This window comes from Benincasa hispida, chromosome 12 (assembly GCF_027475165.1).
Source record: "Benincasa hispida cultivar pf3 chromosome 12, pf3_genome.v1.1, whole genome shotgun sequence".
Taxonomy (NCBI): domain Eukaryota; kingdom Viridiplantae; phylum Streptophyta; class Magnoliopsida; order Cucurbitales; family Cucurbitaceae; genus Benincasa; species Benincasa hispida.
Window position 1 is genome coordinate 13614443 of NC_143489.1, and position 18485 is coordinate 13632927.

Here is an 18485-nt window from a genome sequence, read left to right on the forward strand (position 1 = left end):
GCATTTTGTTAGGTTAATTTATTAGAATTAATTACCATAACCTCTTTGAGTCGACGACCTGGCCACTCGCACCCATACAAATCAAAGGACTGCCCTCAATGGTATGAGTTCCCAACTCATTCAAGATTGAGATCATGTTACCTATAGTCATCCTAGTGAAGTGAAGTCTCTGTCATGAACGGTGTTATATAACGAGACGTTAACAATTCGTGGTCAAGTCTTATATAAACTCTTTGTATAAGACGCCCCCGCTCGCATGTCCCCTACACAAATGATCAAGATTAAACCATCTGTGACAAGTCACAACACTTGTGACTATTCCACAAAGCGGGCCGCATTCGTAGCGTTACCAGGATAAGGTTTTCCTTCTATATCCATACATTACAGACCATTTTGGTCATCATTTAAGATATGATCCACTTGTATGTCACCAAATACATGCTTAAGTTAGATACAGATAACCAAGGATTTTAGGTTTATTGGTTTGTGGTAAAGCAAATAAAATCAACAACTGAGCAAAATCAAGATGTGAAGTAAAATATCATATATTATACAACACAAGCGTTCATACAAATTGTTTACAAACTATGGACACGAGACTTTAGGGCATCAACCCCAACATATAGGTGTTAGAACAAGGATCTCAATGCTCTTGTGCCTTTTGGTAACCTACATAACACACTGAATAGGGGTTATACATACACTCGCTAGATAAATGGTTAGCATTACAAAATTCAAAGGTTTGAGGTTTAGCTTGGACAGCTGTCACTTTTTGTGGTCCTATCATAAAATTTTGAATCATATTTTCAATAGTTGTCAACTGTTGGCTCATGCATGCGAGTGTATCCAGTTCTTGTATTTCAACAACAGTTTTTGTGATTAAAATGTGTTTTCCATCACCCCAATTCTGGTTGTTATTTGCAATCATGTCCATGATATTTTGAGCTTTGTTTACGGACTTTTTAAGCAAATATCATCTCGCGGATGCATTAACCATTGTCTTTGATGCTTGGTTCAGCCCATTGTAAAACTGCTCCATCACGATGCAAGTTGGAAGTCTGTGATGTGGCCATTTCTTTACCAACTTCTAAAATCTAATCTATGCTCCATCAACAGATTCAGATGGAGATTGTCTGAATGCAATGATGTCTCGTCTATATTTTGCATCCTTGTTAGGCCGAAAATGTTTTCCTAGAAACTTATCCACTAGGTTATCCCATGTGGTAATAGAGTTGGGAGGCAATGAATCAAGCCACGCTTCTGCATCTCCCTGCAAATAATAGGGAAATAGCTTTAGTCGCAATGCACCTTTAAAAACACCGTTAAACTTAAAAGAACGACAAATTCTCATAAAACATTTTAGATGTTTTTGGGGATTCTCATTAGGTAGCCCGAAAAATTGTCCAAATGAGTTTAGCATCTGGAACATCAAAGGCTTCATCTCGAATGTGGGCACATCTATTGGCAAATCTAAAATGTTAGTGTCTAAAGTCTAGAATGCAGGAGCTATATAATCCTTGATTGCTCTATCTCTATCTTCTGTAGTGGAAATACGATTTTGGGGGTCAAGTTGTTGTGGTAGCTACTAGTTGCACTGTTGTACCCCACTCATGGGAGGATTTAGAGGATCGGCTCCAAGAGGTGGGTCTATTTGAACTTGTAGTACGGTTGCAACTTCAGCAAGACTTTCTTGTATGCTCAACTTCTTTTGCTCCCGATGCTTTCACCTTTATTCTTGTCTCCAATGGTGAAAGGTCCTTTCTATTTTAAGATCTGGTTGAAAAAGGCAAGGCCTTCTTCTCATGCACCAACTCCTCCTTGCAAAAAAAAAAAAAACAATACAAAGGAGTTAAATCTTTCCTAAAATAGAGATGAGATCGCATTGATTAGTCACAGTCAACAAAAAGACAGAAAATTCCACTAGTCCCTGGCACGACACCAAAAACTTGATCGACCAAATGTGTATGAGTGATGAAAATGACTATGGTCTAAGTGCAAGCATACTCTGTCAATAAAGTAATAGACTCAGAGTATTCCAAATGTCGAATCCCACAGGACTAGTTTACTTTTAAACTTAATGAAGGTTGTGAATCAACCAAGGTAACCAAGTGATAGATTGAGTTGGAATTAATGAAGGAATCTAAAAGGGGCTAAATAACAGTAATCGAACAAGGGCAAATAATGTTTTAGCTTTTTAAGTTCTACCCTACAAGTGATGCAGCCGCATCGTACTAAGACAGTGAAGTTTGCATAAACAAATATCTACCCTTATTCAATCTATTTTCTAATTCCTTTAGGAGTTCTAAGCAACTACTACCGAATGTTCCTATGGGTAGTTGAATCCTAGAGTAATTAAAGCCCAGTTTCTTTACCCTATGGTATCCCTTATTTCTAAAGGGACATGACCCTCCTATTCTTAGGCTCTTAGTCCTATATCTCATTGTGAGATCCATTTACACTCTGCCCTTCTCAGTACAAAAGCTCCACTACATTGTTAAATTAAGTGGTTAGTTTGATTTACCAATTCTAACATTAATTTCAACAAAGGGAATGCACAATTCAAGTTGATACGAGCGCAACATTGCTTAAGCCATAATAACCCTAGGGCATCCATATTGTTGAACCCCTAGGAGAACTTAGCTCATGGTAGATGATAGAATAAACCTTTTTTATTGAATCATAAACCAAACTACAAGATAACGGTCAAGTGAGAAAATAAATGATTGCAATGAACAATGAAATAGAAATGCTAAAAAGAAAGTGCAATCTCGAGGTGGGATCTTTGGATAAACCATCAACCTTTAGTATTTCTTTGGGTAGATTCTCCTTTTTCAAGATGGAATCGTGATTCACCACACATTTTCATGAGGTGAAGAACCTAGAGCTACTACGCCTTAGAAAAAATTCCGTTCTTATGGCTACTGACTTGAAAGGTTGAAAATCTATCCAAGAGACTACTGGAAAATGACAAGAACGAGGAGGGAATACTTTTTTCCAAGTAAAAATACACAAATAAGAGCCTAAAAATATGCATTTCATGCCATGTATTAGTCGACGATCGAGACGATCACCCACCAATGGTGAAGATGGTCAATGGTCGCTGACGGTTAAGACGATTGGTAGCTAAGGGTCATGACGTTTGGTCGTTGATTGTTACTAAGGTAGATCGTTAATTGCTAAGGTTTTTTGTTAAGCTAAAACTTAAATTATATCCAAACAAAAACATTGCAAAGTCTTAGAATGCAAAAAATAAAACCAAACACGTAGAAGGATATTGGGATTTGATAAACTAGCTTTTTCTCCTAAAAATTTTTTCCATGTAATGTTACTTCACTCAGCTGCCATGGGATTTTTTAATAGAATAAACAATGCAATTTAATCTTGAATACCACGATTTTGACCTAAATGGTCAGGTTGTTGCAAAATTAATCCCAATTTTTCCTCATAAATAAGAGAAAAAGAAGAAAATAAAGCTAGTATGTTGAGAAATGGTGAATTATAACAAAAGGGGATAAAAAACCTACTAAAAGGAAAGGACAATCATACAACATTTGATTTATTTGATAAAATCCAGAGTCTGATATGTAGTTATAATAGAGTGTTAATACATGGCAGGGGAAACCAAAAAGAGGATCAATACATCATGCACTAATGGTGAAAGTAATTACTGATAGCTTTCAAAAAGAGCTATAATTCCTAGCTTAATTTAGACTCATAAATAGTTTTTTTTTAATGTTAATTATCCTATTTTGTAGGTGAATTCATGCCAAGAGGCAAGGAAACCAATGAGAAGAAAATCGAGCAAAAAAGAAGCTAATTTGGAGGTTGGGTGCACAAAAGAGGAACAAAGCCCAAAATTTACAAGTCCGCCATCGATTGAAGTATTGCAACCATTGCTCAACGCGCCGTGCAACACTGAAAGGCAAAATGCATAGATACAGGGCAGCATTGCAATGCTACCCAAGAGCGTTGCAACAATATGAAATTTGATGGAGTGCCCATCGCTTCAACGTTACCTTAACATTAGGAGGTCGTGTCGACAAGAGTGTTAGAACGCTTCTACTAGCATTGCAACATTTTACCTAGTTTCTATATATGTTTTTCTTCGATTTAGGTAAAAAGATAGGAGAGTTTGGCCGTATTAAAGAGCATATTGCTCGATTTTGGCCATTCTAGGCCAAAACTCATGAGATCCCCTTTGATTTTTAGTTTTAATTGTATATCTTGGTATCATTAGTCAGATTTGATGAATGATTGAAGGCCACGATGCTGTTTTTTTAGGTTTTTAGGGATTTTCCTAAATTTTATGGGATTTGTTATAGATTTTTTATTGAATCTTTCTGTTTCTTTGTGATTTCCATCCTTTGTTCAAATTCTAGCACAATTATATAGGATTGATGAATTGACGACTCAAATCTCTTGTATGCTTGTGTTTGCTATGTGTGTTTGTTATGTCTATAATTGCATTGAAAGCATGCTCAATTTAGTAGCAATAGGTTTTAGTTTGAATTATGGCATGATTTCTAGGCTATCTAGGATCACCTAATTGATAACAAAACCTAAAGATTGGAAATGCATTAGGATAGAATTGGCCATTCTTACTTAATGTCTCAATCAATCTAAGAACATAATGCAATTAGCTAAGTAAATTGCTTTTGTAACGAGCTTAGTTAATTTAGGGATTGACAACATGTTGATTCTTATTAGGAAGTTTGTATGAGTTGCCCCTACATTCGATTAGGCTTAAGAAATAGTTAATTCACGATTGTTTTCATAATTAATCGATGATTAGATTCATAGAAAATCCTAGATCTCTAAACCGGCAAAGATAATCTTGTGTTCAATCTCTCTCTTTCTCAATCTATCTTAATTTTCCCACTTTAGTTTCTACATTTAGTTTTCCTATCAATCAAACCAAACCTCCAATCTTTATTGCTTTTCACAATCAAATTTAGCTTTAGAGAGATTTAATTCTTGACCTCTCTGTGGTTCAACCTCGTGCTTACCACTTGTGCTACCCAGTAGTATAAGTAATGGTTTGGTGAATTTACAAATATCTTTTGTTTGGTTAGAGGTTTAAAAGAATGACATTAAATCCCTCCTGCCCGAACAAAATGGTGACGTTGTCAGGGAGGCAAGCCAATTAATCTCTTTTAGTTAAATTTGACTTGTAAACTTTAAAAACCCCAAATATATTTTTCTTTTTCTTGTCTTTACTTGTTTTATCATGGCAAATGATTTGAACATTTATTATGCGCTTCTTGCGAAGCGAGTAGCTCACTGAAGAGAAGAAGATGTAAGAGAATTTTGTGAGCTTAGAAATCAAATATCTGAACTGACATCTCTTGTTCAAGTTTTAGCTACTAGGCAATTGCAGGAACTTGAGGAATGTCGAGTCTGTTTACTTCAAGGTCATTCATCTGAAGCATCTTCCTAGCTTTCACATGGCCCTATGCGTGATACCTATTTCTCTTAGTAGATGCCAAGTCCGAGCTTAAGGTTAATGGATGCTTTTTCTGTCAATTCAGGTATTTCGTTGGAAGATTTGGTTAGGGAACTTTTTAACAGCTCTATGAGTTTGTGCAGGAACCTCCATATTATCAGGAATTCTCAAGTTACCAGCAAGATAGTTTCTATTCTGGATCCAAAGCTAGAACTAATTTTCAGAGTCTGAGTGACCTAGTTACTCAGATCATTGAATCAGTTGGGAGACTTGAAGAATCCTTGGTGCACCTATCTTATGAGAGTATCGGGATGAGTAGTAAGTTGACCGACATCGACCACCCTATTAAGTAGCTAATTCCTCAAATTCCCAGTAAAGGTATGACGTTGAGTCCTTTAATGTATGAATTGGCTAATAGATCTTCTAATGGATGCAGGATTCTATTAAGTTTAACCTGGAGACTCAAGTCCTCCGTGCTAGTTGAGATGGTTTCTGTTTCTCAACTTGTAATTTCCATGGCGACACTAGAGAGCTGTCCAGAGCTTCACAACGTTTATACTACTGAGGCTGAGTTTGTGAAGGAATTTTACCCTTTCAGTAATGATGATGTTTATTCACTTCCATGTTTAGAAAAAGTCTACGAGGTTGAATGTGAGCCTGAGCTTCGTCTCAAGGAGCCGTAAGCGATAGAGTTGGAGGCTACAAAGCCTCATCCTGTTCTTCCCTTTGGCATTTCCTTTTTCTTTTTTAATTGTGCTCGTCTTTCCCTCACGAGTCAGAGTTAGTTGAGTCAGAGTCCTTATTTTCAGAAGATTTAGTCTTTGAGTCTTTTATTTTATTTCCTTTTTCTTTTATAAATCAAAAAAAATACAAATTTGACCATCTGGTTCTTTTCAACAGATGGGAACCCTTGTAGCCTTACAAGGCTATATTGATTCATCCAAAAAATAACCAAAGAAATACAAGAATTTATTTGTGCCTTCATAGGCGATGGGTCACGTCGAGCAACCGATGTTAAAAATTTGTGCTACCTGGAGGTAGCCAAGGGATAAAAAAAAATGTCTTTTTTAAATTTTATTTTCCTTTTTTTCTTAGAATTAATTAGGTTAGGTTAATTAAGGTTTAGGTTTAATTTAGTCTTAATTTTTGCTTTAAATAAATAATTAAAAATAAAATTAAATAGAACACAATGTTGTAACGCTGCAATCGCAACGTCGCAACGCTGTGAAGAAGATTTGCGTTAAAAGAAAATCTGCAACAGAGGGGTGGGGTAAAAACTTTGCATTTCTTCCATCGGTTCCTCTCCAAATTCCTTCTCTACCTCTGATTTCCTTCACCTAGAGGTAAAACTTTGGTTTATTCTTGTGTTTTTTTTCAACATTTTGCAAGATAACTTTGAGAACTCTAAATTTGTGAAGATTTTGCTGAAATTTGAAGTTTCGAGTTGTTGGGATTAATTTTTTGAAGTGCTATATGGTAAATGTTGGGATTTTTCTATTTACAAGTTAGAGACGGATTTAATTTGGGATTTTTAGGTAGAATTGATTGAGTTTAAAGATGTGCTTTGTCCCCTAGGTTTTCCCCCCAAAGAATTATTATAGATGGATCCTAGGCGTGATAAAGGTAAAAAAGCAACTAGCTCGAGTCATAGGGACCGTAACCCTGACCCTCAAATCTAGCACCTTAGGTTTGTATCCAAAGAGGCTTTAGATAGGTTCCACCAAGTAGTGTCCACTAGGAGACTAGTTCCCGAAAGGGTTGTTTGGTTGTATGTCCTAAAACTCACGGTTTTTAATGTCAACCATATCATATTTGCAATAAAGATGTTATTGACATTTATTCAATAAAATTATTGTTGAGTCTGTAAATTACACTTGTAATGACTAAATCCAATAAACTAAGATCCATGGCTATTACATTAATACTTGGATTTTATGTGGAGACATAAAGATAGATCAATTCGAGTAAATAGCCAAAATAGTCTATAGTATATGAATAAGATTGGGTACCTTATTCTGGTAACATTATTGAATATGGTTCACTTTATATCTAGTACAAATGATGTGATCATGAATCATTCATGTGAAGACATGCGAGTGGGGGTGTCAGCAAAGAGTTTGTATAAGGACCAAGAAATAAGTCACTCTTACTTTATAACGTTGTTTACTATTTAAGACTAGCTGTTTCAAATTGATGACCTGGGTAACTCGACCTTAATCCTAAGCTAATTATGAACTCTTATTTATTCGAGATTATCCTTAGATTTTCATAGGTGAGGGTTGGCTCAATAGCGTCGGCTCAATAAGGCTCCCATTTCAGGGGTAAGACTAGGTAAATAGCTGAGGACATAGGGTGCAAGACGAAATTCACTCCTACATGTCTCTAGGGGTAGTAGAGAGGTTGTTCTCTTAAGTACTGATTTCAGATCTTGAATAAGGGGTCTCACCCTCTCATTGACCCGAGAGAGACTCGGTTTAGTGATTGGATCACAAATCAATTGTTTATTAAAGGATTAGTGGGTCTTAAGAAGTAAGATATAATTTCAAGGGTAAAACAGCATTAGACCCAGCCGTTATTAAGAACAACCAGTGAAAGGTTGACTTACTGATTATGGTTAAATCAAGTGGATAGAAATATATCTACAGTGAGAAGAGTGCAACCATTAAGCTATAGTGGTGTGTCTCGGTGGTTAACGAATATTGATTAATTTGGATTAAAGAGTTTAACCGATTAATCTCAAATCATTGGAGTTCATGATCTGTAGGTCCATAAGGTCCCTTACTAGCTCGTAAAAAATTAAACTTTGGATTAGAATATTGAACGAATTTAAAACATTCCAATTTGAAATTAAGGTTTGGAATTTGAAATGTTCAAATTTCAATTTAGGTTTTCGATAATAATACTCGATATAATTAAATGTTTACTTTGTTTTAATTAAACGTAATTGAAGAATTCTAAATATTTAAATAATGATTTAAATATTGATTACGTGAATAAGGATTCATGTGTGAATTAGGTGTTTTATTAATTTGATATTTGATATTAAATTATTGTTTAATTAAATAAATTAAAATTAATAAAGAAAATTCAATTTTTTGAAGTTGAATTTAAGTTATATTTAATTTAATTTTAAACTAAATGAAAGTAATTAATTTAAATTTGACATTTTGACATTTTGAGTGGATTTATCCCAAAATGGAATTTTAGTGGATTTTTTCACAATTCAACACCTACCCCACTTCCTAAGTGCAATTTGAAGTGTCAAATTGATGAATTAGTTAGTGCTTGCATGATTAATATGAATATATACTTGATTTATTAGATTTTGATGCATGCAATTTGAATTTTGAGAAAGAAAAAATCTGTCAAAATTTTTCTCTAAAAAACTATCTCCAATCCACTTTCAATCTCTTTCAATTTAGAGTTTCACCACTCAAATCCAAGACTGAGAATAGTAGAGAAGATTCACTTGGTGGTCTACTGAAGAAATTAAAGGTCAATTTCATAGAACTTGCAAGGATTAAGTGGAATTTTACAAAGGTATACATGTTGAAACCCTCTTTTATTAAACCTGTTTTTATCATGTTTTATACTCAAATTAAGTGTAATTAGAGTGCTTAATGATTCTGTTTGCTTCCGCTCTATGCATGTAATCTATCAATTTATATCAGGGTATGATTTAAGCACTCAATTAACGTTAATTTGAGTTTCGTGAGTGAATTTCTAGAGATGCATGTTTAGTTGACTGATATAGTGTTCATCCGGCTTTGGCATAAGATTTCTCTTTGATTATGTTGTTAAACTTGTAATTGGCTCTTGATTGATGAGCCTTAACGTATGATTAAGGGTCTGTAATTTTATTAAAGTCAATAGAGTTGAAACTAGGTTGTAATTGAAGATTGAAGGAAGTACGCTCAGCTGGAAAAATTGGAGAAGAAGCCAATGCGAAGCAGCGTCGTGACACTACCCAAATAGCGTTGCAATGCCGTTCTTCATGAGCCCGAGGCGTTGCAACGCTGGAATGGAGTATTGCGACACTGCTCATCCCAGCTCAGAAACACACGCGCACATGAATTGGTTCGTGGGAGCGATCCGATTCGATGGCATAGGGTTCGATTTGACCTACTTTAGCTCGGTTCATCCTCTTTTGGAGCTTTGGAAGGCAGGTTCAAGTGATTTGGTTCCGGTTTGGGTCGGTTCGAGCAGTCTAGAGGCTTCTTCAAGTAGTTTTTGAGTTAATTTTGGTAATAAATTAGTTTTTGATTGATTAGGATGCCAAAGTTGGTCCATATCACTGTTGTTTAAATATTTTACGCATGTGATGTATGTTATATTTAAATTAAACAGCAACGTGGTTGGGAGTCTCTTGTTAGCCGTCCTAGTGAGGCGGTCGTTCCTCTAGTCAGAGAGTTTTATGCTAACATCGATGAGGACAGGTATTTTTCATTGGTGAGGGGCATTCGAGTGTTTTTCTCCTATGTACGTGAGTGACAAAGCACTCAGGATGGCGACTAAGGCACTGAGGCTGAGTTCTAAGGCTACTTGTCGAGCTAGACGTGTAGAGAGGACGATTAAGTTCATATATGAGCGAGACCGTCTTTACTATACTAGCATTGGATTTCAATGCGACCTATAGAGAGAACCAAACTCACCTAACTCAAATTGATGGCTAGCCACTACCACTTCCATCTCTTATCGTCCTTGGTAGTATCTTTCTTTTCTTTCTTTTTGATTTTCTTTTTCTTTTTAGTTTTTTCCCTTTATTTTAGTTGTTTTTAGCTAACTTTCTTGTTTTTTTTGTAGTTTTTCCTTTGTTTTGGGTTTTTCTTTGTTTTTTTTTTTTCCTTTTTTAGGGTCCTGAAGAAGAAGAAAAAAGATGACGTGCACCCTCTTATCCACCACTCTGTGCACAAGAATGTTATCAGAGGAAGTTTTTTGTTCCCTTGTCCCTTTATTTTTCTTTGAGCATAGACTAGAGATACATTGGGAACAATGTATCATCTTAAGTTGGGGGTGGGGTATCCGTTGAGTAGTGTTTCTATATTAGTTTGGGGTCCTTGAGTGTTGTGTTCGAACAATGTTATGTGCTTGTCTTTCTTTGCTCTGTTGCTTGGATTGTTATGATGATAGTTATGACACACTCTTCTTGTGGTAAAATTTACATGAAATAATGTTAGGAGATAAATTTCTCCCTTAAGGGCTGATTCCAGGTCTTGAATAATGTGGCGTCATACCCTCTCACTAGTTAGAGAGGGCTCTAGTTATAGTGAGACTATGACTAATTGTTCATTATAGAGATCAGTGATACTTAAGAAGTTAGATATAACTAGAAAGTAAAATGGTCATTTTGACCCAACTGTATTTATGAGCAATTTATGAAGGGTCAACGTATTGTTGATTGGTTACATCCAATGGACATAGAAATATATCTACAGTTCGAATAGTGCAGCTCTCGATCTTTAGTGAAGCGACTGGCAAATAATGAATGGGGATCAATTTAATTAAAGAGTTTAATTAATTAATCTCGTATTATTGGAGCTTCAATCTGTAGGTCTATAAGGTCATTGTTAGCTCAATAAGAATTAATGAGAATCAAATTAATTTTGGATTAATTAAAATTATTCAAATTAATTAAAGAAAATTATTGTATGAGATATAATTTATATAATATATGTTGATACATTATAATATAAAGTTTAATGGGAGAAAAAAATCTTTGAATATGATTCAAATATTAATTATATGAATATGATTCATATATAAATTATAGATTAAAATTAAATGAATATGATTCATATTAATACAATGGGTTATATGAGAGAATATAAACTATAGCATATATTATATATGACATAATAAACTATAGGTTATATATTATATGAGATATAATATATAGCTTATTATATTAAATTAGTTAATATAATTTTAATTTTAATTTTGAATTTTGAATTCAAAATTGTTAACTCCTTGGGAGTTATTAATTTAATTATGATGGGGGTTACTCCATAACTTCCACACTCCTATCTCTCATATGGGGTAATTGGAAAAAGGTTAGAGGATTCGCTTGAATGTAAAAATTTCATAGAGAATTTTCTCTCGTATTCATCTCCTTCTCTTTGCCAAACTCTCTCAAGAACTCTCCTTCCCTTTTCACCAAAATTAACCAAGGAAGCCCATGAATTTCTCCTTGATTTCCATCTTTAGAATTACAAGGTAACACTTATGGTGGTCTTTGGTTTTGGAGCCATTGTTGTTGTCCTTGAGTTATTGCGTTGCTGAGTTCGAGAGAAGCAGAGAAGATCTCACTGTTCGTGTTCATCGAAAAGGAAGTGAGAAGCATGATTCTTCAAGGATATGTATAACACCATCCCTTTTCCTCTCTATAAAGTTCGGTAGAAAAGCATGCTTAGGTTTATATATGTTTCTCTTGTTTCCATCTCCTCTGTTTTGTAAGTTCTATAAAATAAATTTCTAAGACACAAATGCATTCATATGCTTCCGCTTCGGGATTTCAATTCCTTCATCACTATCTTACATTTTCATATTCTCGAACTTTGAAGTCAATAGCTACAACCTTAACATTTTAACTTTTAAAGTTCTTTCATGAGCAATAGATATAATATCTCACACCTTTTTTGCATAAACACATTTATTGATCAGTGTGAATATATTGCGATCCACACCATTAAATATTGTATTTAAGGCACGAGAATTCCCTAAGGATGCCTCATTTTCTGCTTTTAACCACTGTAATTCAGGTTTCGAGATTTCCTTCCCATCATCAATGTTGATGGTTGAATGAGACCATCCAGTAACCACATTCACCCATGTTTTGCTATTAATATACTTCAGAAAGGCAGTCATTCAAGTTTTTCAGTATAAATAGTTTTTCCCATCTAAGATAGGAGGACGAGTGGTGGAGTCACCTTTCTTGATTTCGTTCATGATTGAAACACCTGAGATAAAGGTGACCCCCTCTTATACCAAATGAAAAAAATGTTAGGTTGACTCATCACTCGAATTATAGATGTTAAACGGAAAGCACAAACAACAACCGTAACAACAAGTACCAACAATAAGTAAGGAGATAAAGACACACAAAAGTTGGTAACCCAGTTCGGTGAAATCTACCTACATCTGGGAGGCAATGTACCCGGGAAAGATAATCCACTAATATTAATGAGTTAAGTAGTTTACCACGTAGTACTTGTCTGTAATACACAACTACTACAGTGATTCACGTAGAGCTCAACTCACTGATCACCTAGGCTCCCCCTAGATGTGAGACTCCCTCTCAAATGCAGTTAGGCTACCCCTAAGTTTGATAATATTGGTGTTGAACACTTCGGCTACCAACAGTGTGTGAGACTTCTCTCAACATTGTTATCTTTCCTTCAAATCAGCGAACTCCCTTCACTGAGAAACTTAGGATCCCGCTAAGATGGAGAATTCCTTCTCCGTAACAATGGTTTAGGCTTCCTTTAAGACAGTGAGAATCTCTTCTCGACAGTGATGGCTTTGGCTCCCCCTAAGACTGTGATTATCTTCAACGTGATGCACTCATCGGATGACAACCTTAGACAATGGAATATGGTGAGCAAAGAGCAAAAACACAATGTTGCACAGTTTGGCCATAAAATAGAAAAATCATCTTGTTCAAATAACAAAAAACAACAACCCTAAATGATCAACATAATTCTCCTTTAATAATCGAAATCAAGAAAGGAAACAAATGGCCATCTAAAAAAGATAAGTGATGTCTCAATAAAGGAAAATATCGAACGAAATAAATCAGTCGAAATTTTCCTGATAAGGAAAAATATGTTGCAGGAAAATCATCTGTTGTCTGAACCAGATGTTAAGACTTTATTGAGACAATTGCAGAAACCAATGCCTTAGAAAAAATATAAAGCCAACCAATCAAATCTCCAACATCTTAAAATCCCTAATTCATGCATTTCAATTTTTGGAAGATTGTACACTGAAGCTTTTTATCAAAAGAATGATAGGAAGCACCGCTAATGGACGATCTCATCACTCTTGGATTGTGGATTTTTCATATAAAGTTTTCTAAATATCAATGGTGTAGATTGATAATCGAAAGATGGAGAGTCTTTGAATTTGTTTTGTGATTATTGAAATCTCAAATTCAACTAAATCTTTCCGAATTTGAATTCAATAATACTAAAAATAAAACCTTTTGATTCGACATTGTTAACTGTAATTAAAATTAAATTAAATTAAATTAAAAAAAAAAAAAAAAAAACTCAAATGCATTGGGGTGTTCCAATTTCCAATGCAAAAAAATATTATATCAAAATAAATAATATATAAGAATATTATTGACTGTATTTTAAATCCAGACACATCATATTTAAAGAGATAAGGAACAATCCTCAAAAGAAGAAAAAAGAAAAAAAGAGAACAAAAAATAAGATAGATAACATACCTTATTAAAAATCTTGAGAGACGTTTAGAAGAATATACATAAAAAAAAACTCAAAATTATGGGGTAATCCAATGCAAACAAATGTAGATCAATATAAAACAAATTTCTAAAATTGTTGATCGTAAAATTTTTAAAGAAAAATAAATCTATACATCATATGCTTAAGGAGGATACTAAAAAATAAACTGCTAGATTCTAAATTTGGAAATTTATTGACACGTGTTACATCACATTAAAAGTATGTTGATAATTTTAAGTGATTTTAATTAGAATGCATTTAAGAATCTTTGATAAGGTGGTAGCATTCATTGCATGGCTGGGGGAAATTTTGACTGTTACGAATCGTAGTTATTTGTTTTTTTAATTTATTTTGTCATTTTTACAAAAAGAAAGTAGTTTTGTTATTATTCAAAATCTGCTATTGTCCCCACAAAATTGAATAGTGAGCTCATTCATGTAAGATGAAAAAATGTGTCTGGTGGAGTACATTCTTGTAAAGTTTTACAAAGTATGTTAGTTCTGAGTATAATTTAGTAAATAAAATATTGATTATTATTTCAAAGGTCTCCTTTATGAGACTCTAAATCTACATACATCTTTATCATTCATAATAGGCATGTTTGACCTTGTACAAATAAAATATTAGAGAGAAGTGTCCTAAAAAGATTTAGAGAGTATATACGTGTATATAGCTTCTAATGCCAAAAAGATAAAAATATTCAATAAAATAAGATATTTTCATAAAAGTTATAAAAATAAAAAATGTCAAAAATAAATAAAGTTGACATATCTATTATATTTAGATTATCGACATCTTATTGTTTATATTTTATGTTTTGTGAACTTTTTAAAATATAGTAAAAATATCGATCCAATATTAAATTCATGAAAATATCGAAATATCAATCTCATGTGACAAATTTCCATGAACATGGTTTACCTTTCCTTTATAATAATATCCATACGATAAATATAAAATTTGAAGTTTCACCTAATCTAATAATACACGTGTACGTATTAGTATGGGAGTAAATATGTATAGTTTGCAAAGCTCCGAGTTAAGAACGACAATGGCAGAAGGAGAAGCCAATTTGCTTACTGATACAGAGTAGGTTCTGATAGTCTGGGCGTTGGGATGAGAACAAGAGGCTTCTTCATCTTCAAAACAATCCCAAATTTCTCCTCGATTTCAATCTTCTCACCTTCTTTCAATTTCCAATCGAAAGAATGCAAAAGCGTAGCAATCAAATACATTACCGTTCTTTCTGCCATAGCTATCCCTGCACAGTTTCTTCTGCCGGACCCGAAGGGGAAATAACGGAAATCACTCCCACTGAAATCGAATTTACCGTCCAAGAACCTCTCTGGGTCGAACTCCAATGGATTCTCCCATTGATTGGGGTCTCGCTGAATGGCCCAGACATTGATGAACACTCGAGAGTCCTTTGGGATTGTGTAATTGGAGACGATGGTGGTCTGGCTCGGGCAGTGCGGCACTAGCAACGGTAGAATTGGATGCAGACGCAAGGTTTCTTTCATTACGGCTTTAAGATATGGCAAACTCTGTATATGGGACTCTTCTACGATGCTCTGTTTTCCAACCACGGCAGTTAGTTCTTCAATGGCTTTCTCTGCAACTTTTGGGTTCTTCATTATCTCTGCCATTGCGAATTCAATGGTGTTTGAGGATGTATCTGTTCCACCTATCACCATATCCTGTCCACATACCCAATTTCATTGATTTTACTTCATAATATTAATTTAAAGGCCCACTATGTATTTAAGATAGCTGATTTCTTTGAATAAGATAAAGAAAAGAAAAGCACGAAATTCTTTTCTATTTCTCTAGTTTCTTTGTGAATTTGTTTTTAAAGGGACTCAAATATGTAGAAGAAAATTATTACCATGAGCAAGGCTTTAAGTTGAACCATGGTGAGAGGTGTTTTGGAATCGACTTCATCTTTGACATTAAGTAAGAACTGCAAGAAATCATTTTTCTTCGCACTCTCATCAACATTGGCCATTTTCAATCGCTCATCAATCATGTTTTCAAAAATGGTGTCCAATTTATGGACAAGTTTAAGCATTTGTTTCTCAATTCCTTGGAGATCAAAACGGGCCAAGCTTGGAAAGAAGTCCGAAACATTAGGCTTACCCAGTAGCCCTGTGATGTCCGAAATCGTTTTCCTAAACTCAGTTGCAAAGTCATCCCTAATTTCGTCCCTTTCCACTGACCCACCCCACAACATGCTCGTAACCTCGTTGAAAACCGTCAAAAACGCCTGTTCTCCCACGTTCACCGCCGACCCAGCTCGCCGGTACAAATGAGCCACCGCGTTTCTAACCTCGCTACGGCGGAGCTCATAGAAAGAGTCCAAACTGTTGTTACTAAGCATCTTGATTGTACAAACTTTTCTCAACATTCGCCATTCGGGTCCGTATGGGGACCAACTTATGTCATAACCGCCGTACGTGGCGGCTCGGCCAGCCTGAGGAACGTCGCGATTGGCAAAGGTGATATCGTGGTCCTTCAACACCTCGCGTGCCACGGAGGGTGAGTTGACGATTATACCAATCTTTCCACCCAATTGAAGCTTTACAATTGGACCGTATTTTCGGCCCAATTCCGTGAAGTGAGTGTGAAGTTCAGGGTCTAGGAACGGCAAATATCCGAGCAGAGGAACGCCGGGGGGACCCGGTGGCAGCCGCAAGTGCCGCCGCCAAAGTTTGACATAAAAAAGAAGTAGAAAACCGGCGAAAAGGGTGACAAGAAAGTGGGTTTGGTAATTGGGATCAAAGAAATTGAGAGAATGAATTAGAGTTTGAAGAAAATTGGAAGTGGGTTCCATGGAGGAATGGAGAAAGAATGAGAATTGAGACTGAAACAGGGGCTTTACTCTCTGCTTATTAAGAAAGAAAGGTAGATTTTTTTTTTTTTTTTTTTTTTTTTTTTTGAGATAGTATATATTTGTCGATGAAGAAATATGTGGTGTGTGTATGTCATTTTTTTTTTTATCCACATTTCCTTACTAAATTAGAAATGTGTGGTACGTTGAAATTTAAGATAGAGTGGGGATTTGAATTATGTACCCTTGACATTCGAATACTTCTTTTTTTTTTTTTTTCTTTGTCTATCAACAAAAATTTAACCATCTTAGAACCATTATCAAACATATCACAAATTGAATTCTCTAATCGAGTTAATTATTAATTAATTAATTTTGGTCATGTTTGCTAATTCTAAAATTTTGATTCATATTTTTCTGATCAATTTGATTATTAAATCTTATTTTTTTAAAAAAAGAATGGAGAGAATTAATAAATATAATTTTAATTTAATTTAAATAGTATAAATATCTAACGTAAAATTTTAAAATAATGAAAGAGATAAAATGACTAAGACTATATCACTATATGTACGATTTATTTAATTAATTTATAATAAATATGAAATGTGTTGGATATAGTTGAAAATGTTTGAAATATAATTTTATAGAGGAAAATATAAATGGTATAACAAATATAATTTTTTGTAAATATTAGACATGAAGTTTAAATTTAATTAAAGAAATAAAATGGATAAATATATTTTCATTGATAATTTTAAATAATTTTGAGAAAAGTAAATTATCTATATCAATATACACTTAGATTTTTTTTTGTTTTTGGAAAAAATGTTGAAACAAAGGTTTATCTTCTAAAATATTATGGGATTTTATTGATTGGACAACTATTTTTCTTTGTTTGATTTTTTTAAATAAAAAATTCATTCGAAACAAAGAGAATAGTAGTCAAAACAAAGAATTTGAGGACAAAATAATAATCGTTGAAATATCTAATGATAAAAAAAAATGTAAAATAAAAATAAAAAGAAATGACATGAGAAAGTAGATGTAAAAAAAAAAAAAAAGTAAGAAATGATGTGAAATATGAATGGTTGAGTAATATAATAGTAAAATAGAAATGTAAAATTAAATGGAAAAAAAAAAAAAAAAAAAAAAAAAAAAAGGGGGGGAAAATCGGTGTGAAATGTACCTAGAAAAGTATGCATGGGTGTGAGTGTGAGAGCAAAAGAGTATTTATGGTGAAAGAGAAAAGTTACAAATTCTCCCTTAATCACTATTAAGATACTATTAAGATATGCCGCACATGAATAAAATTTATTATAATTCAAATTTTTATGATGAAATTTGGATATTGAACAAATATATATTTCATTAGTTTGAATAGTAAGTTTTTAACATAAATTTAGTAATAAAAAAATAGTTACCAAAACTGTATGTATTAGTTTTAGGTTAATTTAAAATAAAATAAATTAGAAATTGTTGAAAAAAAATATTTTCATTAAGTTAAATTACTAATATATTTGACCTTAAATTTCAAAATATTGAAAGAGGTTGAAAAAAATTTATGAATAAAATTAAAATACATATGATGTAATTGAAATAAAAGTTACAAATTTAAAAACGATAAAATATTATTTATATTATTTGTTTCGTTTGGTTTGTTTTTTTTTTTATTTTATTGAATTGATTAATCTTTGATAGGAAAAAAGAATGATATGGAAGGTTGAATTAGAAAAATTTAAAATAA

The 18485-nt window shown here is 33.7% G+C and overlaps 1 protein-coding gene across 1 annotated transcript; it reads right to left on the reverse strand.

Moving 5' to 3' along the window:
• Positions 1-14812: 14812 nt before the first annotated feature.
• Positions 14813-16941, reverse strand: LOC120067340 (cytochrome P450 76T24-like). Its single transcript, XM_090308754.1, has 2 exons — positions 15797-16941; positions 14813-15608 (listed from the first exon to the last, which is right to left on the reverse strand). Exons 1-2 carry the CDS (start codon positions 16739-16741, stop codon positions 14988-14990), a joined length of 1566 nt encoding a protein of 521 aa, XP_090164880.1. The 5' UTR covers positions 16742-16941; the 3' UTR covers positions 14813-14987.
• Between the last annotated feature and the right edge of the window lie 1544 nt (positions 16942-18485).

Coding starts and splice junctions, on each gene's coding strand:
- LOC120067340 (XM_090308754.1), bottom strand. CDS start 16,741: ATGGAACCCACTTCCAATTTTCTTCAAACTCTAATTCATTCTCTCAAT. Junction 15,609..15,796: donor AACTTAAAGCCTTGCTCATG/GTAATAATTTTC, acceptor GTATGTGGACAG/GATATGGTGATAGGTGGAAC.